A 23,873-nucleotide genomic window follows, 5' to 3' on the forward strand; every position below is an offset into this window, starting at 1 on the left:
GATACTGTTCTCATTCATTAACTGGATCTAGTATCAGCCCCAAAGTCTGGTTTCAGGTTTTTAAAATATACCTGTTTTGGACTTTTGCCAGATTTCTCTCTGCAAATGTAATTGTATTGCTCTGAAATATGTATGGGTTTTTCTGTTTGTTCCATTTTTTTAATGTCTCACATGAAGGATATCTTGACTGCAACTGAAAGGTAGACTACTGCATTACAGCAGAAATATTTTAAAGTACTGACCTCCTGAGAGCATTTTAAGAAGTGGGTAATGTGATGCTCTTTTTACATTATTCTGTGGTCTGTGTGCCTTCTTCTCATCATTACCTTGTCACTTTATCCCAGGCTTCTCTCTCCATATTGCTGCCTGCAAACCCTGATTTCTCTCTCACTGCGTTAGGTGGGTGCCCTGTAGGGAAAGATAATTCAGGCTGTCTCAGCAGGTCTGGGTGTTAGCATGGTGAATTCTTGAGAAGTGTGCAAGACCCCTTGTATGACCTTAATTCTATACTATTCTATTTAATTTCAATACAAAAGGCATAAAATAGCCTCAGATGAGTCCAATAATAAGCACATATCTTAGATCTCTAATTTAAGTTTTATGCACTGTTTCTTTCCCTTTTCCCATTCTCTTACTTAATCTCATTGTCTTTTTTATCTGTTTTCTAGAAACTGTTTAATGATGCATCATTCTCCTTCCCCTTTGTTGTTACAGTATGTCACATGTTGCTAAAATATTTTAGTTTGTTTTTTTTCCTTTCAAGTTTACCATGCTTCTTTTATAATTTCATCTTCATCTGTGTTTCTTCTGCCTTATCAGAAGGCATTTTCACCATGTGAAAATGTTTGCTGCCTAGACTGATTCAAAAAGCAGGCAGAAGAGGAAGAAAAGGGTCCTGAGCAGAGTCAAAATAAGACACTCCCAGGTGTGCTTCATTGCTTGGCTCAAGCACAGTACAGAACGCAGAAGCACATTTTCTTGTGCCCTTTAAAAAAAAGCAAGAATAGACTAGACCTGTCATTTATTTTTTTGTATTTTTCATCATTAGCACTATAAACTGTGCAATCTGATCTGCTTCCTTTTCTTTGCAGCCTCTCTGTGTTCTGAAGGCTTTATCTTCCTCTGCTTCAAAAGACAGTTACTTCTCACTTTTTCTGTGAATAGAGCAGAAAGCTAAAGTCCATAGATATTTCTTACACTCTGGTGTTCATGATGCTTGCCTGGAACTGCTGGTGGTCAAACAGCAGGCAATCCTATCATTAGAAACTCTAACAAACTGCCTCACAATTCAATAGGATTGATTAGGTTTACATGTGATGTCCTAAGTGTAATTAGGTCTGTAGCTGTACTGAATCCAAAGGAATTTGATAAAAACCTCTTATTTCTCGGTAAGTAGCTGTGACTTCATTTGTCAAAGAAACAAAATGCATACTGTAGCTTTCTTTTACAGGTAAGGAGACAGTCACTGTTCTTCCAGGTTCTTCATATTTCTCTAGCGATGAATCATTTGCAATGATAAGAGGGTATGTAACAACACAAACTCTGATCTTTTTGAAACAGGAAAAGAATAAACTGCATCAGTGGCAGAACTCATTAGTATTTCTTCCAGATGTGGTTAGCATTTAACAACCTGTAAAACGATCATGGACTCAATCAGCTATGGTTTACAGAGGGTTAAATCTAGCTGTTAGAAATAAAAAAACTCTGCACTAATAGATACCATGGTGATGTTTGTGCCTACCACCACCTGGCCATCTATAAACACATTTATAATGACATTTTAACAACTATTTTTTGGTCATTTCCAAGTATCTAATCTGTACTTGCACTCAGTATATTTTCTTTGCTCAGCTTGCAATTGTGATCCTCATTCTACCTCCTTAATGGAAATTCAACGTCTGCACCTGTTTTTTGTTTGTTTTTTGGAAAGGAGTTTGGATGCAAACAAACACTAAATCCTAATGGCTCTGAAAAGATAATGGGTGCATGCAAATACGTTAAGGAGTGCACTAAAAAGTATGAGTTCAGAGATGATTGACTGCACATGCAATTAACCAAACCAGACAAAAGTAGGAACATTTCTGAGGCTCAGTAGGCATAGAGAGAGACATTTGCATCAGTGATACATCTAGGAGGAAAAAAAACCCAACTAAGTGTGTGACAAACAGTTGCTACCATTCTTATATGCCACCATTTTAAAATTGATGTAATGAGCATGAACAAAAGCTTGTTAAGATTTGTGGGCTGTTACTTGAACATGATATGCTAATTACACACTTTCTGTTACCAGAGGCCATGTTGATTTGACAATGCTTGGAGCTATGCAGGTGTCTAAGTACGGTGACCTGGCCAACTGGATGATTCCTGTAAGTAGGTTTTTGAACTACTGGCAGTGTACTGTGTTCAGTATAACAGAAATGTAGCTGAGGCCCAGGCAAAGCAGAAAAGGGCAGAAGTAGAATGGGAGTTGTGAAGCTAAGTAGTAAAATAGAGTATATGTGTATTTTTCCTGTATACTGCTGGCACCAAGCAATCCATTATCAGAAGTCAGCCTTCTAAAATTATGCTTGTGCATTGTGAAAAGCAAAACATTATTTACGCAAGCCTTTTTCCTTCCTTTTATGTCCATGCCTTTCAAATGTCTCTTTTTTTTGGCTGAGGAATGATGCTTTTTCTTGACAGTGATGACTCTTGTATGCTTGTTCCTGGAGCAGTAAGTTGGAGGAAAGTGTAAACCAGCATGTAGTTCATTATAAAATTATAAAATGAGCCTGCATTATTTTTCTGTATTTCTGATAAAAGATTGTAGCATTGCCCTTTCAAACACATTAAGGAAAAAGCAATAATACTGTATTTAGCCAAACAGACCTTCAGGTTTCAATGATAGAAATATAAGCTAATTCCAGCATTATTTAAGCAGTGGATAACATTAAGCCATTCTTTGAACTTTATGTTCTATCATTAAACAGTAGTGACTTTCATAATGTTGACAAGTTTGATATTTTCAATGGCTTTCAATATGGTACTTTCAGATACAGTTTGTATCAGAGATGTCTAGAAGCAAACTTTCTTATTATCCTTGTTTAAAGTAATGAGACATATTTCTATCTGCCTGAGCAGTGTTAAGGGCCTTGGGAAACTGAAAGATGATTAGAGGTGAACAAAAACCCAAATGAATGTCCTTGACTCTGGGAGAAGCATTAGTTGAACCCAGAAGTCTGTGACTTCTACAGCAGACCTTTGAGCATGGAAGTCATTGAGCAGTCAGTGGCTGGAGCACAAGGTGCTTTTATTGTGAGAGCACGGCGTATCACATGGGAGCCATACAAGCAGATGTGGGAGAAAGGGTTATGTGAAGGGCTAGTCCAGGTGTCTGTGTTGATTGTGGGAAGGGAAAAGGGTTATGGCTAGGCTGAAATGAGCCTTTCAAGATCTGAACTATCAAAAGATGAAGACAGCATTTTGCACTGATAAAAAGATTTCATTTACACATACATTTCTTGAAACATTGAAGCTAAGATTGATTGCCGTCTTTCTCAAAATGATTTACATGTTCTTCCCTCTGTGCTTTATGTTCTCTAAAAGATAGTGATTTTAGTTTTTCATTCGTATATATCAAAAGTATATTTTTAATATCTATTTTTTATTTTTTTATTTTTTTTAATTTTTCTTATTTTACTTATGAAGTTTCCTCTCAATTCTATGCAGCCCCAAGTTTATGAATAACAGGTATTTTTCAAAACAGGAAAGTATAAAATGCAACTTTCAAATCTGTTTGACTTTTTGTTATCTTTGAGATGTACCTTGTTATTACATACAACAGAATATATCAGATGGATCCTTGTGGCTTTTTGCTGTTGTCATTTTCTACTCTTACTGACCTTTGGCTGTTTGGAAATTTGCTCTGCAGTGAGCTGTATTTACTTGTGAGTAAATATGCCAATGACACTTCATAAATCCAAACAGGAGCCTTTCCAAGCAGCAATAATTTCTTTTTGGTTACTTTTATGGAGATCTGTTGGATGGATGATTCTTAATCTACTTTATTGATGTGTTATTGCTATTCTACAGTACAGATTTTAAAAATGGGATTAACCAGCCCACAGATATACAGATCTCCCTGCTTTTCCTGTAAATAAGATGATATATTATTGCCAGTTAAATTTAATTATAGGCAAGATGTATTTCTTTTTTAGTCACAAGATTTGTGTGTGGATGATACAAAGATTGACTTTGCTGAAAACTCATAGTGTAAGGAAGCTTCATGCTGTATTTTTTTCTAACATTTTTCACTTTTCACTTAGTTTTGGTTAAATATTTCTTATACACTGTAGCTTTTGGATTCTTGTATTGATGATATTTGCCATTATTTCAGAGGCAAGTAATAGCTCTATATGTTTTGAACAAGTACCATTATGAAGCAGTCCTTTCTGTCCCTTGAGCTTGATAACACTTCAGGCCTAGTGTGTGCATGTGTGTGTGTACATGCACTTACTATTAGAAACTGAGCTGGGGAAGTCTCATCGCAGTAATTACAGCCTTTTCTTTGCTCTTATCTGCTGACTTTTAATGGAGAGAAAAACCCCGTGAGTAAAGGAAGAAGAGGGTGTGAATATTTTAAGCACATGCAGTAAACAATGCTGTTTGCTTAGGCAGAAGTTACTTCCTAAATACTGGCATTTATTGGTAATTTTATTCCATTAAGCACTACTACTTAATGGCTTTTTGTCTTCCTCACTTTGGTATTTCTCCAACTAACAAGAGGGTTTCTGAGGAGGGAAAGGAGAAGGAGGCAAATTTCTGTGAATCCCCTGAGAACTGTATGCATCCGTGAGAAGTTGGCCAAGAGAGTTTGAAGAGAAACAGGGAGGTCATGATCATGGAGTAGGTCAGAGAGGCCAGAACAGACAACCCATGGCTGCTGGTTGCTACTGGATGGAGCCACATTTCATTTCAGGAGTGCAGGACACTTGTAACCTGTCTGTGTGTCTCAGTTAATATCAGAAATTACTGTCAGCAGGGCAATTTCCCAGCATTTACAGAGCAGCAGCATTAGTGGTCTCACATGTGGTTTTAAAAGCTGTGGGATTGACTGCACATATCCCTGCATGTACTTGCTTTGTTTCAGTTCCTTTCAACTAGTGTCTTCTTGAAGCCCTAAGAATAGATGCATTGATGAAACAGTTTGTGCTGCCCTTCTGCAAGGGCCAAGTTTACTACAAAGTACTGCAGCTGCAGCTTGCACAGAGTACTGCTTTATTTTCCCCATCCTTCCTAAGAGAACACAAGTAACTATGATTATTGTTGTGACATATATCAGAGGCTGGGAATAGGTCAAAACAAAACACCAGAACTGCCATGTTCCCCTGTGACACCAAGGCCTCTGTCTTTATAATATGCATTTCTGAACAACCCATAACATTAAACAATCCTAATATGACTACTGATACAGCTGACACATTGTGGCAGCAGAAAAAGTATTGAAGCAAGTGGAGGGTCCCTGCAGCTGGAAGTTGATGAATCTGAAAGCATAAAATGGATTAAATGTCGATGATACAAGATTTCACTAGGCAGAAACTTGTTGCAGGGGAAAAAGATAACTATAAGTTATCATAGTAAATCATTAATGAGAAGGTAGCATACTCAGGAGGACTATGAGGATGTCATGAGGTTATGTAGGGAGAGTATCAGAAGAGCCAAAGTCTAACTTAATTTGGCTACTGCCACAGAAAACAGTAAACAGTGCTTCTATAAATACATCGATAACAAAAGGAGGGTTGGGGAAGCTGTCCATCCTTGATTGGAGGCAGGGGGAAATATAGTGACAAAGACATGGAAAAGGCTGAAGTACCTATACCTTCTTTGCCTTAGTCTTTAATGGTCCCCAGCTACTGAGCGCTCTGAGCTGGAAAACAAAGGACAGGGAGCAGTATAAAGCCTCCACACTTTAGGGGAGCTGGTCACTGACCTGCCACACTACTTGGACACACACAGTTCTATAGGAGCAGATGGGAGCCACTCCAAGGTACTGAGGGAACAGGTGAAATTGCTTACTGAAACTTTCTGTCATTTTCCAGCAGTCCTGGTTAACTTGAGAGAACCTGGTTAACCAGGTGACTGGAGATTTGTAGGTGTGATGGCTGTCTACAGAAGGGCCAGAAGGAGGATCCAGGGAATTGCAGGTCTGTCCGCAAAGGTCAGCAACACTGACCTTCTCTGTTAGTGTTAGGAAAGGTCATGGAAGAGATCATCCTGAGTGCCATCATGCAGGGCATTCAGGACAACCAGGGCATTAAACAGATGGGTTTGGGAAAGGCAGTTCCTGCTTGAGAACCTGATCTTTTTTCATGACAGGGTGTCCAGCTTAGTGAATGGTGGAAAGGCTGTCTACCTGGAAAGGTTGTTTACCTGGACTTCAGTTAAGTTTTGACATAATTTCTGACAACATTCTTCTGGACAAACTGGCAGCTCATGGCTTGGATGGGGGGACACTTGGCTGGGTAAAGAAATGTCGGCGGCTGGGCCCAGGGAGTGGTGCTGAATAGAGTTACATCCATCTGGGACCAGTCACTGGTAGAGTTGCTCAAGGCTCAGTGTTGGGGCCAGCCCTGAGAAATATCTTTATTGATGATCTGGAGTGCACCCTCAGTCAGTTTGCAGATGACACCAAGATGGGTGGGAGTGTTGATCTTTTGGAGGGCAGGAAGGCTCTGCAGAGGGATCTGGACTGGGGGACTGAAGCCAATAGTGTGAGGTTCTACAAGGCCAATTGCTGGGTCCTGCCCTTGTGTCACAACAATCACAGGCAGTGCCACAGGCTGGGGCAGAGTGCCTGGAAAACTGCCCAGTTCTGGAAAGACTTTTTGGTGCTGGAGTATGTCCACAAAAGAGCAACTAAACTGGTAAAGGGTCTGGATCAGCTGAGGGAGCTGGAGGTGTTTAGCCTGGAGAAAAGGATTCTCGGGGAACATCTTACTGCTCTCTACAATTCCCTGAAAGAAGGTTGTAGCTAGGTGGGGTCAGACCCTTCTCCCAGCAGCTGATAGTACAAGACAAAACAGCCTCAAGGTTTTTCAGGGCGGGTTTAGACTGGATATTAGGAATTCTTTCCTCACCAAAAAGGTAGTCAAGCATTGAACCAGATTCTCCAGGGAAGTGGTGGTCCCTAGGGTTATTTGGATGATGTGTTGATATAGCACTTAGTACCCACCATCAAAAAGGATTGAGGAGTGGTTAATAGACTGGACTTGTGTAAATTCACAAGGGCAGACAGAATACATCCAAAGGTGCAAAAGAAGCTGGCTGTTTCCTAAGGCAGCAGGCTCAAAGCCTGGTGTCCAGAAATTAACACGCAGCAGCCTCAGAGATGATACAGGACCTGACACTATTTAGCATCCCTATTCTCTACAAACAATACAAACTAGGAAAATATACTTTGGCTTTTTATATTCTTCAACTGGAAAATTCAAAATTAATTTTTAGATTGCTAAGGTAGTTCAGTTAGCTGGCACTAAGAGAAGAGGAGAATGATGTAATTTGTGTAGAGGGTGAAGTTTGGATACATAAATCGGTAACATTCTTTGGGAAAAAAATCCTTAAATTTTAGATTCAGCAGCCTGAGATTTTAATGCTCTGATTTGGACTAGCCAAACCTAAAGGATTAAAAGATTAAGAAATAAATAAAATTATAAAAAAACCTAATCTTTATCAAAGGAGATTATCTGAAAAGAAGAAATGGGGAAACCCATTCAAATTCAATAGTAAATCTTTTAATTTACAGTCTGTAGAGGTTAGTATAACCTAAGACATTAGGAATGTAATTTTATACATTATTGTAGCTTTTCTGCAGAGCTTCAAAGTACATATTTTGCACAGTTTTGGATACTCAGACCTCATTAGTAAGGAGGTTTTTTAATGTAAAGGTAAATTGGCAGAGACCAGCCAGCTCTGTTTCTGCATGAGGATTTTTTAGGTTTTATTTTTGCCTTTAGCTATTTGTAGTGGTTAACCTGGAAACTGAGGGCTCCACACCAAGAGTTTTTCTTATACAAAATTATCTTTTTTAATGCTGGAAGAAAGAACACATATCCTTGATTGTGTCCCTGAATGCCTGAGGGCGAGTAGGTCTTCTCTGAGGAGCCCTACTCTGCAGCCTGTTCATCCCTTTACTTGGGTAGGAATGCCTTGCATAAGGCATATTTTCATTTTGAATCCAAACACATTGTCTAGTTACTTTCCTAGTTCTCCTAGTATATGTGTGTCACTGAATGCATTAAACTCAGTGTTTTGTTTTAAGATGTACAGCATTGCAAGAAAAGTATTTTATCCATTAACTATGAAATGTGTGAAGGACTAAAAATGGGCTAAAATCTGTATGAATAGAAAATATGCAGCTTAAATATGCTCTGTGACTGGTTTCTTTCAGTACTAATATCAGGTTTTTCTCAGTAATACTACCAAGTTTTCTGATGTCTGGGACACGAGTAGGGCTACATCAGTATTTCCGCAGAGGAGAAGGATGGGACTTGTAGTCAGCCAGAGACTTCTCGGAAATCTACTTTTCAATGGGACATTGGTTTAGTATCAAGATGTATTAGGTTTTTGCAGACACACATCTTGAAATTACGCCTACAGTAATATACCAGCTTACTGATTATCTCCCAGCAAACATGCACCTGAAAGCCCTGCAGAACCTTTGCAACACAAAATTATCACTATTGCAAAAGTCCTGCAGCCAAAGAGGAGAAACAGAGTGTATTGTGTTGGCTCTACTTCTTCCACATTTTGATGGCTTTTTCTATCAATTTTCTTCATGTTTATTTTTCTTCAGACTTAATGGAAGGAATGTAGGAGCTCCCTATAGGTATTTTATTCATACTCGTAAATTTTCAGTGTGGGAAGTGGCAGCTCTGCTTTCTGGATAATGAGAGCAGCTGAAGAAATTCTGCCTGTCTCAAAAATACAAGCATATGTCAAAGGACTTCTGATCTGTGGGTTAGTGGTGAGAAGTGTTACTATGATATGGAGCCATCACTTTCAAGTGAGACTAGTATTATGTTGGCAGTAAAATTTAATTATTGCATGCTATGCTGTGTGTTTTGGAAATGGCATGCAAAGGTAAATGGACAGCTTAATTGTCCCGTTAGACTGAAATAACATTCATCACTGTAAAGCAAATCCATTTCAATGAAGCATGTCACAGACTGCTTTGCATTGCTCCTGAGATGCAGCTTCTCAGTGTATTCATTTGAATTTTACTCTGTCATTCAAATCTGTTGCCAATGGTTATTTCAAGTTAGGTTTATGGGAGAATAAAGGAATTAAATCTGCCCAACTTTCTTTTCATGTGTTTCATGCAGCCCTAATTTTCTGATTATGGAAAATAAAAATATAAATATAGTTAGTACACGTATTTGTGTATGTTAAATTTTAGGGTAGAGTTATTATTACATTTTGCTAAGAAAAATAATTCATTCAAGAACTATTACTCCATTCTTTGAGAAATTAAATTTACTTTTTTATTTTAATTTTCACTATGTCTTTGTGTGTGTGCTAGGAGATAACTGGTTAACATTCTTCAAAACCAGGCTATTTCTTGTATGGCTAAACCATACAGCTAGGCTTTTTTTGTATCTTAAAAAAAAATACGTTTATGTTGTGTTGTTGCATTACCCACTCTTCTGAATGAAAAATTCTATTAATGACTTCCCACTGTGTTTTTTTTTTTAGATTAGGATCTAATCTAGCTGTCCTAGTTGACAGTATAATTACAATAATTCTGTAAGTGGGACATATGTAAGGACATAAAATCAGTGTAAAATAGAAAAAGGAAGTATAGTTCAGAACACTTGAACTTTATCCATCTTTTTTGAGACAATCTTCATCCAGTCTTTTTCACTGGGAAAATGGAAAGTGAGATCTGGCAAGGCTGTGACTTTCATTTTAGAATCAACTACAAGTATACCCATCTTTTAAATACTGGACAGGACTGTTACCAAGGGGCATAGGAGACGTCTACATTTCTATGAAGTTAGGGTAGATTTATGCATCTGTGTTTTTTTAATATTACCTTCTGATTGTTTTGTAGGTTTTTTTTCCTAAAACAAAGTTTTGAGCTAATATGCGCTTTCCCAAACCAACCAGGTGTAACCCCACAACTGATGAGATCATTAGGTATGGATCTCATGACCTCCTTCACTGTGCTGTGCTGTTTGATGCTGACACATCTGTGCTGCAGACAATGTCTATGCAGAGAGGGAGAACTGTGTGGCTGATATGTGTTAGCACTACTGCAGAGAGGCGCAGAGCAGAGATCTTTGAAGGGGCCTTCAGTTTATCCTTTTGACTGCATCATTAGCACAATTGATGGTTGTGATGGCAATACCTTGTATCTACTGCATTACCTTAGCTTCTCCTTTTCTCAGTGAATCTCATACTGTTCCACTTGCTCTAAATTTTAGTGTCTGTCCCTGGCATGATATAGTAATTTCCTTTGATAAGGACACCTTCTATACCTTTTTTCCTTTCATACGTGACACCTTGTCTGTGTCTGTGGCCAGGAGAGACAATGTTGACATCTTTGCTCTCTCCTCCTAGGCATCTTGTTCACAGTCTTAAGGGGGATGCCTGAAAATTGAGGTTAAATGGGAAGCTTGCAGTTCAGACTAGAAGCACTTGTTATCTTCTGTAAGACTTTTTGGAAAAGCAGTTTCACTAAGTTTGAGCTTAGTGTGAGGCATGTGTACTCTTTTATTTAATGGAAGGAAAGAGAAATTTCAGACTGAATGTTATTTGTTAATACAGTATCAGGGCAGTTGGAAACATGGGCAAGGGCTCTTAGAAGGGAAGTGGCTTGATTCCTTTCCAGGCAAAGGTACATTTTCACCTTGCCTGGGCTTTGATACTCAGTTTTAAGTGGAATTATTCAAGATGCATTTGCCACTGACAAGTTTTCATTGTTTCTTGAGCTCATCATTAGCATCTGCTCTGCTGTACTGTTGATGCAATAGCTGTTTGTCTCAAAAGATCATGTTATTTTAACTTAAGCAAACAGTTCAGGTGCATTTTTTCATACAATATTGGTAGCAGTTATGAAATTCAGTTACAGGAGAAAAGTCCTTCCCCCTGGGAATATAGAGGAAGATTTTAAGGCACCAGCATGGATTCAAGACCTTAAGAGTGTTAGAAGGCTCCTGAATTTTTCTCTTTTTTCTCATCTATCTCTTCTTTAGCGGTTTATCTGCTTGGATTTTCTTATAAATTGTTCCCTCTTGCTGTAGCACCTTTCTAACTTGCTTGAAATAGCATTTAGGCAAAATTTCATATTCTCTTGAAAAATATCTTGACTGTCTGGCCCATATTGGAATACTCACAAGTTTACATTGTAATGCCTGGTTGTCTTGGGTGCCACAGGTGACTGAACAAACATGAAGGTTCCTGTTTAGGAATTACTATTGGGCTAATTAATTCCTCAGACTCTTTCATGTTGTATTTTGACCACTCAAATAATGTACAGATGTAAATGCGCTAGATGAGAAAATACATACCTTTCTTTCATATATTCTTAAAGATGCCCCATTACCACAATAACAAAATAATTCATTTTGCAATAAGTAGTCATTATAAGAAATTTCACTAGTACTTTGTAGCTTTATGTAGATCTACACAAAGAAGCAGGACAGCTGATGATGTCAATTAAGAAAACCCAAAGTATCAGGTCCAAAACTTCCATGTCTTGCACTCTAGTATTATTTGGACTGAGACTTACGGAAAACTGCTGATGAAAGCACAATGGGAAAAGGAGAATTCCAGACTTGTATTGTAACAGAGAGGCTGCAAGGAAATTGTCAGCTTGTGTCTGTTCTCTACCCAACTCTCTGTATAAACAGCAGCCAACACTGGACCTCTCAGAAGTGCATGGCTAATCCAAACATCTTTTATTCTTACTTCAAGATCTGTCTGATGAAATGGGTTTTATAACATTGCTTCAAATTACTGGTGCTCTACCACAGCACTGTCTTTCCTTCTGAATAGTTTCTTAAGCTAGCAACACCATTGTAATTAAAAACTAACAAAAATCATCTTAAATAAATTAAGGGAGCAGGGTAGGACAAAAAGAGTGAAGTGTCTTTTTGGAACCACTTTTTAGCCTTGAATATTTTAATTCAGATTTAGCATTGCAGCTGTCCCCTTTTCCAGTGTGGTGTGAAGGGAAATATGGGAAAATGCAAATTATGGTAGCGTTCTGGTTTGAAAGCAAAACCAGTGAGAGACTCCAAGTCAGGAATACAGTTTATTAGGAAAAGGAAGAAAAACCAAAACCAAAATACATACAATAATACAAAAGAAAAACCACTGACAGAGTCAGGATACAACCTGACACCCTGTTGGCCAGGGTGTTGGTAGCAGTCCTGTTGGATTGGTGGCTGCAGACCTCCTGGAGTGGTGGATGTGGTTCTGTTGGAGCAGTGATCCTGTAGAAGGGTGTAGTCTTCCTCTGAAGATCCTGTGGAAAAAGGCAGCTGTTGCTCTGGGAATCCATAGTCATCTCTGAGTCATGGAGAAAGGCATTGATGAGCCCATTAACAGGAGATAAGGAAAAAGAAACAATGCCCCTCTTGGTTTCAACAGCTCTTGAGGATGGGAATAGAATACATCTTTATATTGTAACCTAGGACAGATAGTTTGGTCGGTGCACTGGGAGAAATGTCTCTTATGCTTTGGATCTTCCTCAAAATAAAAGCATGTAATTACTTGGCTAGTTGTATTTAATGCTGAATTGATTTGCTTTACTAGGCACCACCCTGTAGTGATGAATATGTTTTCCTATAGAGGAGGAGCAGATGAAGCAATTTAAAATCCCTAAGTCCTCTTAAGCTTGCATTTTCCTCTTTCTTCACACACAAAGGGATGATGTCTCTTCTCTCAGTTCTGTATGACAGTTTCTTCAGCAGTACATTTGTTGTTGACCTTCATCAGCACTTAGTTCCTCAGGAATTTACTTGTCACTCTAGGTCTTTTGTAGTTAATAGAACGAAAAGGCCTGGAAAATGAGCTAATGGCATTGCCAGGATAGATGTATTGATACCCTAATCCTCAATGCAAGCATATTCTGAGTTACTGTGGAGATAATATCAGCTTCAGCTACTTTATATTATCTTGTCATGGAGTTTCTGGCAGGCAGGTTGGAGGTCACTCCAGCATCTGTAAGAGCTGTGTTTTTCCAGACAGGATGGAAAATGAACTGAGCAGTGCCAGGAAGTTAAGGACAGAGATAAATACTTTTCAGATTTGTATTTGCAAAGAAATATTTAGTCGTAATGATAATTTATGTGATAAATATTAAATATTAGTCTGACTGAACAGTGCCAAAGGGCTTATTTGTAGACTTAGTAAGATGTGATTTGTTCTTCACTGTGCCAAGAGTAGGGAAATGGGAATATGTGTGTGTGTGTTTGTGTGTGCGTGCACGTGTGTGTGTGTGAATACTATTGTAGTTTGACACTGACCTGACACCAGGCACTCACAAGAGCCGCTCACTCACCTTCCCCTGCTACAGCTGGGCAAAGGAGGTAGAAGGGAAAAAAAATTATCAAAGGCTTCATGAATGAAACAAGAACTGGGAGAAATATATCAAGGGCAAAACAAGCTCATCTTTAGTTGCAAAGTGAAATTTATTACTAACAAAATCAGGGGAGGATAATGAGAAGTAAAATAAGCCCTTAAACCACCTTTTCCCCCAGCCCCTTCCTCCTTCCCACTGCCAGGGATACAGGGCATGGGAGTTTTGGTCAGTTCATCACCAAGACTTTCTTCCGCTGCTCTGGGAGAGGAATCCTTCCCCTGTGATGGCATGGAGTCCCTCCCATGGGAACAGTTCTCTGTGAACTTCTCCAGTGTGGGTTCACTCTCACGAGCAGCAGCCAAACCTCTCCTGCTGCATTGTGAGTCCCTCCCACAGGCAGACACTCCTCCCAAAACTGCTGTGGCGGGGGTCACTCTTCCACGGGGTGCAGTCCTCCAAGGACAGGCTGCTCCAGCCTGGAAGCTGGGCTCTTTCTCTCCACGGGGTCTTCCACTGGATCACAGCCTCCTTCAGGCATCCACCTGCTCCTATATGGGCACCTCCCCCATGGGCTGCAGCTGGATCTCTGAATCCCTTATGGATCCCCACAGGCTGCAGCTGGATCTCTGCATCCCTTATGGATCCCCATGGGCTGTGGGTGGATCTCTGCATCCTATGGATCTCCATGGGCTGTGTGTGGATCTCTGCATCCCTTATGGATCCCCATGGGCTGTGGGTGGATCTCTGCATCCTATGGATCTCCATGGGCTGTGGGTAGATCTCTGCATCCCTTGTGGATCTCCAGGCTGCAGAGGCACACCTGCTTCACCATGGTCTCACCATGGTCTGCAGAGGAATCTTGGCACCTCCTCCCCCTCCACTGGTCTTGATGTTTTCCAAGTTGTTTCCCTCACATGTTCTCACCTCCTCCGCTTCGCTGACTAGAAGCTTAAACCTTATGACTTTGTTTTGATTTTCTTCTTAAATATGTCATCGTAGAGATGTTAATAGTCCCTCTTATTGGCCCAGTTTTGGACAGCAGGATGTTCAGCTTCAGAGCCATCAGGGTTTGGCTCTGCTGAACACGGTGGAAGCTTCCAGCAGCTTCTCGCAGGAACCACCTTTGTGGTCCCCCTGCTACGATAAACCAGGCTGTGCCAAACCAGCACAACTGCCTTCATTACATAAAAGACCATAATGATCTAGAGACTAAGAAGTAGCTGGCCTGGCAGTTTAATGACACAAGTCTCTCCATATGTTCATTATCCTGGACCATAGGTGGTGATACTTGTAAGGTAGTGGATCACATAGTTGATAACAGGAAGCACAAGAGAAGAACTTTGCACTAGGAAGTTTTCCAGGCATTTAATCATAAACTTCTAGATTTTATATCTCTAACAGTAAATGCTGTATTACTGTCCATATAACAACTCAAAAGCAAGTGCAAACCATTTGAGGCAGAAATTAATTTATTTTCATCTGTAAAATTGACAGAATCGCAGAATCACAATATTCTGAGTTCGAAGGGATCCGCAAGGATCATCAAAGTCCAACTCCTGGCCCTATATAGGACATCCCCAGGAGACACAGCTCTGGGTTGGCATGTGAGGTTGCTGCCATCTTTAGTTATTGGGGTCTAGAGCTTGTTCAAAAGTGATTGCTCTGCTCATACTCACAGAACTTTGTACTTCTGATCATCTCCTGTCGGTAGTGTGTCAGGTCTGGACCTCTTTATATTCCAAGATCAGATGTATCCAGTTTAAGATAATAGAAGTCGGCAGGATTGAATGCCATGGCATTACAGAAAGTAAAAGTAGAGGTAGTTGAACACCACACCACAAGACACCTCCTGTGATAACATGTGCAATTGTATCACACTTTAAGAGAAGAATGAGTCCAAAGGCTGAAAGCATTCCATGTTTTGAGGGAAAAACAGAAGTGAATACTGAGCCACATTTATGTATTTGCCCATACTCCAAAATGACCTCTACAGACATCTGGAATAGAACAAAATAATTGGTTTCTGCTGATATAGTGATACAAAGCATGGCTTTCTGAAGTGGCAAGAGACTTTCTAAACTGAGGTGGATGTACAGTGTTCAGATCTTCTTATTGCTGCATTTCATAAGTAGAGATTTCTTTTGAGGAAGCAGTGACATTTCCATCAACAGATAGATGTGCACTTTGTTTTACATGGGACAAAACCATTGGAACTAATTCCATTGCTCCTCAGTGTCAGTGCTTCCACTAAGCCAATGATACTACTCATTTTGGTTACACCCCAGGGAAAGAGCCGTGGCAGTGGCTCTCTGGCTCTCCTTATTTTACTCATCACTCTCCTATTTGCATCATATATAGCCAAGAATGAGACAGCTCTTTTCCCTCTGTTGGTGTTTGAGTACTGTGACTATGAAATAAGTAGGCTTTCAATGCAGGAAACATTGACTATCTTGTGCTGTCACTTGCAGGCACAATATTATCTTAAAAAAAAAAAAAAAAAAACAACAACAAAAAAACCCAACAAATAATATTACGTTTCCATTAAAAATTTCACTTTAGGGTAAGATGGTGAAAGGAATGGGGGGTGCAATGGACCTGGTATCCAGTGCGCAGACCAAAGTGGTTGTCACCATGGAACACTCAGCCAAGGTAAGGCTCTGGCACTTTCTAAATCAGTATTTTGTGCTGCACAAAAGACAAAAAAATAAACGGGAAAAAAAGAACATATTCATTTTGCTACTTTGTGAGGATTTGACAGTTTTGCAGTTATGGTGATGCAACTGGAGGCTAGGTTAATATGGGTCCTTTCCTCTAGTAAATGAATCATTTACCATGGGAGAAAAATTAAATATTAACTTCAAGTTTAAAAGCTGCACACATTTTTTTTAGCTACTTCATGCAAATTTAATGGGGGTGGCCATTGCCAAAGCTGTAGTAGGTGCTACTCTACTCTTTGCCTCAGAATAATTTGAAAAATGAGATTTCCCATGGTTATGGTGGAAAGATATTTACCTTTGAAGTTGCCAGTCAAATTGGTGCTGACAGCTTAATACAATATATTTTTTTGGCATGATGAGATGCAGGCGTCCTTACATCATGTGTAAGTTGTTAGCCTAGAGACTTCTTTATGAGGGCATTGGTATAGGTATATGCTAGAGATAGAAGTCCCCTGTGAAAGATCATAGGAAACTTTGCATTTGAAACTTCTAACACAGGAGAAAAAATGTACTGAAAGAGAAAAATCTTTACTTTTTTTAAAAATTATTGTGTTTTTGTTATTCCAAAGTTATTATATGTCTGCAACAAGAACTAATTTTTTATTTTCCAAAATAATGTCTCTTGTCATAATTTGCATGGTAAACTGTAGTAAATATGTAAATATGAGAGTAAATGTATTAACCATTGTGTTTTTTAAATGAGATTTGAAAAATGAATTTTCACTTGAAAATAAAAGCAAATATATATTTTGAAAAATATTGTAGTTTCACAGTTTATTCTAAGCTGGTATCTCAAGGGGCACATTTTGAGTAACAGGGGTGAGTTTAACCTAATAGTTGTCATGTTCATATGCATATATGAGTAAATGAAAGTAATAATTCATCTTCATGGCTTGCATCACTATCACACAACCTCCCAAAAATTGTAATAACATAGGGAGTTATCCATTTGCTCAGACACACACTTTAGGTATTCATGTGATCTGAATAAATATTTATGCTAAATGTTTACTGACTGTGGAATTTGGTTAAGGCTTAGAGTCCACACACAATATGATCAAACCAGTTTTTCTCCTAAAAGTAGTATTGATAAAATATTTTCCAAAACAGCATTTGGGAATTGTTTGCTGGGTTGTTTTTGTTTTTTTCTGTAGGAGTACTGAAACAGGAAAGTAAGGAAAACAGAGATAGGTTCACAGTTATGAGCTGGTCTGGCATAGTATTGTTTATTTTGGTGTATGTATACCTACCCTGTCTACTTTTGTGCACAGTGTGCCTGGTGTGCACTTCTGCAGTTACAGATTTTCATAAATAATTTCTTCTGCTTTTGTGCAAAGGCACTGTCAAATTAATAACATAACATATTTTTATTTTATTCTTATTTTAAAATGGCACTTTTTCCTCTTACCTAGCCTCTTTCTAGGGTCTTCATATTGATGCTTCTTGCTCGCTCAAATGTGAAGATTATATCCTATAGAAATCTAGTGTTTAGAGATCAAAACTGCTGTTATGGAGTTTTCAGGCACTTTTTTTTTTTTTTTTTTTTTTTTTTTTTTTTTTTTTTTTAATCAAATAAATATAGCACCCATGAAGCCAGTGCTGAAAGTCAGAAGCCTTTTGGTGGGGGTGACTTCATCTTCCAGATCTGATTTTCTAGTAATGGTTTTCAATTCTTTACACCCAGTATTTTATTGAAGACTTACTGCATGTGAATGTCTGTGTCAGAGGAGGAATCCTTCATCCTGCTCAAAACCCATTGTGTTACTGAGTGAAAGAACAGTTTTCATGTACTGAGACAGTCTCTTATGTCTGCTGGCTCTTTAGTAAAAGGACGTTTCTGTAATCTTATTCTCCAAATAAATAAGAACTCTACCATCAGACATTAAAATTTCCTGTAAATCAACAGCAGCCAAGATTTGATGAATATCAAATGGATATACAGTGGAAGACAGTGTAATACATGGGGTATGGGCAGTGCCTTCAATAGACCTATGCAAGAGGTACTGCAAGAGGTAGTTCTTATGCTAGTTTTGTCTGATTTATGATATTGTGAAGGATCTTCTAATCCTTTTTAAGTTTGGTTATTTGTTTTCTTTTGATAAAAGTGATGACTTGTTAAACATTAAAGTTTTTAAGGAGTTTAATAGCCCTTTTCCTTTCAGTACACGTGTTGCAGTTTTTAAACACAGAAATAGCCTGAGTCCTTCAGCACAGGCAGAATATAATTTACACTAAATTCTGATGGTGGAACTAGTAACTGTCTTACCACTCAAATAAATACTCAAGGAATTTTACTCTTTTAAAACTCTGATATGTTGCAAACATATGCAGTATGTTACAAATACAAATAAATATGCTCAGTCCCAAGGTAGTTACATTTTAAATTATTTAAGTTTTTACGTGTTATGAAAACCAAAATGTACAGAAGATATATGAGACATCATGAAATCAGCATTATAGCAGAATCATCAGCTTAAAAACTGCTGTTGAGGAAGGGTAACAGACAAGTACAAAAAATGATGAGGTAATGGAGTAGGCGGATGCAGAATTGCCACTGCTTCATAAACAAAGTAGGGGTAACTGACTGAAATTAGTTGAAACAAGAAGAAACACTTTCCACAGACAGCTAATAGAGTTGTGGATGATAGCAGAATGATGCAAAAATCTCAAGGAATTAAGTCTATATAGAAGGGATTCAACTATTTTATGAGGTTGAGCTCATCAATGACAATTAAATACCACTGCCTGGAAACAGTCCCTGCCTCAAAATCTGTGCATTACAGCATTATCAGGAACCAAGAGGGCATTTTGCAGAAGAATATTTCATTTTTTCCTCTATATGCTTAGGCCACTAAGAGACACTTGGCAAATGGACCTTATGTCAAATTCATTAGTTTTTCTTAACGTGTTTTTTTCTAAATTACCTCTTCTTTCATACCCATGAAAAAAAGAATAATATAATATAATATAAGCTTGTTATTTAATGTCAAAACAGTCCTTGTGCATTTGTGTTTAATTTGCTAAATACTGCCTGAGAGAATTAGAAGTCAAGTCCTTATCCCCATACCATCATTGACATGTTTTGCAAAGCACAGTAATGTAAGGTCTGGTAATTGTTCCATGTTGAGAAATGAGTTGCCTACACTGTTCAGAAAAACAGAATGGAGACTGGTTTTAAGTGCTTGATTTGGGCATGACTGAAATGTGGAACACTGGATTGAAAATTCCTTTCTGTGAAAAGTTCTGATTTTAACGTGTTTTGGAAGACTAAGGACATTCTTATTCTTCAACAACAGAATTTTTTATTTAAAGCAGACTAGAACACCTGAGGTTTTATGTATCTACACAATAGTCTTTTCCTTTATCTGAAAAAATCCTGAATAAATCTGAATAAATTCAGATGGTAAAAATCATGCAGTTCCATTTAAATTGCTCTTCTTACAGTGCCCTGATGGATGTATTCCAAAAGTCACAGAATCATTTAGGTTGAAAAAGGCCTCCAAGATCATTGAGCCTTAACCTTTGAAAAGATCAGGAAATGCATTTCGTCTTTAAGGCTAGGTGGTGATACAATAATCTTCAGATCAAGTGTTACAAAGCTCAAATGTATCAGTTCTCAGGGTCACAGGAGCCATTCAGGCTGTCACCTCCGTAAGTCCATGCCTTTCAATCTCAGTTAGGTACCATGAAGAGGCACTTCATTTCACATGGCTGTAAAGTGTATCTGATGTGTTGATGAAGATATTACAAATAGCACAGATTCATCTTGGCTCTTAGGCAGATTGCACAAGGACATTCCCAAGATGGACAGGATATAAAAGTAGATCAATTGAAAGTAAAACCGGAATGAAGAAATAGTTCCTCACAGAGAAAGATAAATTCAAAAGCACAGGATTGCTCATTGTGTTCTCACTCGAGTCAAACTGGCTGTGAGATGCCCCCTGATTAAGCCTTAAGGTAAACTGATGATTCTAAATGGTTAAATGAGACATGTTATACTCTGAGGCTTTTGAAATGCATAACTGAAAATTGATAATTGGAGAAAAAATTAAAAGCATTGGGTAATGAGAGAAGTGTGCATTTAATGCTACTTCTGTAAAACACTTATAAATTCTGACCAAAAGAGTAATGATCCCTCTGCCTTATATCCGTTCATAGCTCTTGCAGCCTACATTACCTTAGTATGATCTAGAGACATTTTTTTAGCTATTATTTTTTAAAAATGAAGAAGAAGAAAGGAAAAAAAAAAAAGGACTTTCCCAGAGACAATATGGATAAATAAACTGGATTTACTGTTTTGACAGCATGACTCTGCACTTGAACTCTGGAGATCTGAAGTTCCTCTGTGTGTTGCTGATCCTGCACATACCATTTGTGATAAAGGATAAGACAGGAAAATACATTGCCCATAGAGTTGTTCCCTAATTTTTGTCCTCACATCAGTGAGGTTCCATATAATCTCTTGTCCTCACATTGTAGCAGCAAGGGCAGATTATGAAGCAGCATTATGCAGGACTTCTAAACTCAGGAGTCCACTCAGTGGTACAGTAAGGTTCTTACTAGTCAGCCACTGAAGTGAATTTGAAGAGTGCTCTGAGCACATTGAATATTTAAATAACACTGAATGGCTACAGCTGTGATTTTCGTGAACATATTTGAGTTTTTTTAAAAACTGATATTTGTATATTGTTAAACACAGGGAAATGTCCATAAAATCCTGGAAAAATGCAGTTTACCACTTACTGGGAAACAGTGTGTTGACCGCATCATTACAGAAAAGGTAAAGTACTTTTCTTGATTCCTTGTTAATAATTTCCTCCTCTATCCCTAATTAGAATAGCAAAGCTTAGCAAAATGAAGAATATATTCAGTATCTGTTGCCACTGAAGTAAAAAGATGGCCTTGGGGTTCAGATCCAGAGGTCTTGGGGCTGATATTTTTCCTTTCAAAGTTTTGTCATCTAGCATGCTGAACTGTACTATTAGATGCCTTCAGAACAAAGATGCCACATATGACAGGCATGAAAAGTGTGTATCTCCTTGTTTTCCCCCAAAGTATTTCTGAAAATTTGCTGTGGCATGCTAATTTTCTAATTCGGCTGTAATCACAGCTTGGGAGGCAAAGGTGCTTGTTTGCTTTTGTAAGGTTTTTGTTTGTTTGTTTTTGTCCTTTTGTTTTGGTTTTTTCCCCCAGCAGAGCACACAGGTTGGACAATTGGCATCTTCTTTCTTGTATATTACATACTCTTTCAGAGAAACCTGTCACTGTAGCAGAGCTTTAGTTCTTTTGTCCTTACTTGATTCCATTTGTGAAGTGATTTATTCTCCAGTGGAAGTACATACGGACATCTCATACTGCTGCTGCTCAAAGTACATTAGTGGATCTTTTCAGCAAAGGATAAGTGACTTAAGGTTTTTTGCTTTTTTTTGGCTGTAAAAATCATACTCCTTTTATTTTTGGTGTTTACATTTTTAAGGACTTAGAGTAGTCCCTCTGTGAGCCATCTGTTATGCCAAGTACAATGCATCAAAGGTGCTGATGAAGAATTTGCTTTCTTATGGTGGGATATTGCTACATCTAAAGGATTTTTCTTCATGAAGTAAAGGAAAATTTATTAAAATATTGAAGTTTTCTTTTTTAAAGGTATTCTTTTACCATCTGGTCACATACAAATGTAAGGTACAAAGAAAATGAGAGGGAACAAGGACTAAAAGAAAATAAACAAGTAGAAATGTCTCTAATATTTATCAATTGCCAGATCTTGTGGCTTTATTAGGAAGTGATACAAATGTGCAACAACATTTGGATAGTGTTGCAAATTCTGTTTCCACACTAGCATCCTGGGATGTTCCTTATGCCCAGCGTCTCTTTTAAGACTTAAAGAAGCTGTCTTTTTCCAGTCCCGTAAAAAGCAGTTTCATATGCCCAAAGGACCACTAGGCTTTAGGACACTTCTGTGACAAGCTTATGACTTCACTTTCATTTCAAGTTGGAGCTCTGCTGGTCTTTTGTTACCAAACTTTTGTTTTTAAGGAAAATTACTTTAAACCTTATGGTTTCCCTGGCAACTAGATTGCAACCTGTGTATCTCCCTCTGGTAGGCACGATTAAAGTGCGCATTGTTTTACTGGTATTTTTATTTGATGCACTTGTCTCAGAGGTGGAGTGCATATCTTATAAAGACATCAAACAGAACAGAGTTTGCTCCTTCAGTCTCTTCCTCTCAGGCTTTCTTTTGAAAATACTGCAGGGCATCTTGTCTTTCACTGCTAGCTTCTAAAAATTCTAGCATTTGCATTGGGTATGCAGTAGCTGTTGGAGAAACTTACAGTCAGCCAAAGATGATCTCTCTACTGGCCATGAAATGAAATAAAAAAATGGGAAGACATTATTTTCCTCTGTTTCTTTTGTGGTCTCCTGGTGGACGTTGCAGCAAAGAACATCTTAGCCCTTTCCTTTGAACCTCCCATTCTCACCAGATTGGAGCAGCAGGCATGATTCACATTTCCTGCAGGGATGAACATTTGAACTTTCCCCCCACAAAACTAACACATACTAGATTCTAGATATTCTAACACATTCTAGATTCTCTTTCTCAGTACAAATAAACGTAGCAGAAACCTGTATTAGTCAGTTATGAAAGTGAAAAGTGGCATCTTATGTTACTGAAGGAATGCTGTCTACTTCAGCACGCCATTTTGTTTAGTGTTACTGCATTTACATCCTCATTTTCTCTTTTAATAATAAAAAAAAAAATTATGTGCTTTTTAAAATTTATAGGCAGTGTTTGATGTGGACAAGAAGAAGGGATTGACCCTCATAGAAATCTGGGAAGGACTGACAGTAGATGATATCAAGAAAAGCACTGGCTGTGACTTCGCAGTAAGTAATTTTACAAACCAGTACATTTTGGAGTCAGAACAAATATTCTCCACAAACACTTATCACATGAAGAGTTGTAGTTGAAGTAAGTTTCTTCTTTATACTTGAGGACTGAATAGATTTCATGTGGGATTTACAATTAAAGATAATTTGGAGCTTATATAGTGTGATGATATCGGAAGCATCAGAAGCTAGGAAAACCAGGAGAGATGGAGAAATAAAGTTAATTTAGAATAAAGTTTAAAAAGTTAGATAAAGTTTAAATTTGAATAAAAAGACATGTGGAAAGGAAATTTCTATGATTTGGAGACGGGAGTTGATTAGTCTCTGAGATGGATAAATATTTTTTTTTTCACTGTATAAGCTAATTTACCTAACTCTCTGTAGCTAAGTTTCCATGCTATCTATAGGTGGAGTTGCGAGTCTTCTTGACAGGAGTGACTACAGTTTTCTGCTCTGTGTTAGTCGTGCCAATCAATTAACTCCTAAGACTGCCTTGTACAAATTGAACTTATGCTCCGCATTAATCCATAAAACTCCTGCCTTTTGACATTCACATTCATTCTTAAGTCTTACTTATTAAAAACACAAAACTACATAATTAATGAAAAGCTGTAGCACTCTAGAGTGTAACTGAATGCATGTATGGTTGATAATACAGTTTCTTCTTGGCCTGTCCCTACATCAACATTTCAAAACCTTTTTTTCTG

At 38.2% G+C, this 23,873-nt stretch overlaps 1 protein-coding gene across 3 annotated transcripts in view; it reads left to right on the forward strand.

The window, feature by feature from the left end:
• Positions 1 to 23,873, forward strand: part of OXCT1 (3-oxoacid CoA-transferase 1) — an 86,236-nt gene that overhangs the window by 53,061 nt on the left and 9,302 nt on the right. For all 3 annotated transcript variants that reach the window (XM_050986569.1, XM_009095812.4, XM_050986570.1), the window contains 5 exons: positions 1,451 to 1,523; positions 2,291 to 2,366; positions 16,124 to 16,213; positions 20,981 to 21,061; positions 23,062 to 23,163. In XM_050986569.1, coding sequence (XP_050842526.1) covers positions 1,451 to 1,523; positions 2,291 to 2,366; positions 16,124 to 16,213; positions 20,981 to 21,061; positions 23,062 to 23,163 — 422 coding nt within the window. The remainder of the gene's footprint in view (positions 1 to 1,450; positions 1,524 to 2,290; positions 2,367 to 16,123; positions 16,214 to 20,980; positions 21,062 to 23,061; positions 23,164 to 23,873) is intronic.

Source organism: Serinus canaria, chromosome Z (genome assembly GCF_022539315.1).
Source record: "Serinus canaria isolate serCan28SL12 chromosome Z, serCan2020, whole genome shotgun sequence".
Taxonomy (NCBI): Eukaryota; Metazoa; Chordata; class Aves; order Passeriformes; family Fringillidae; genus Serinus; species Serinus canaria.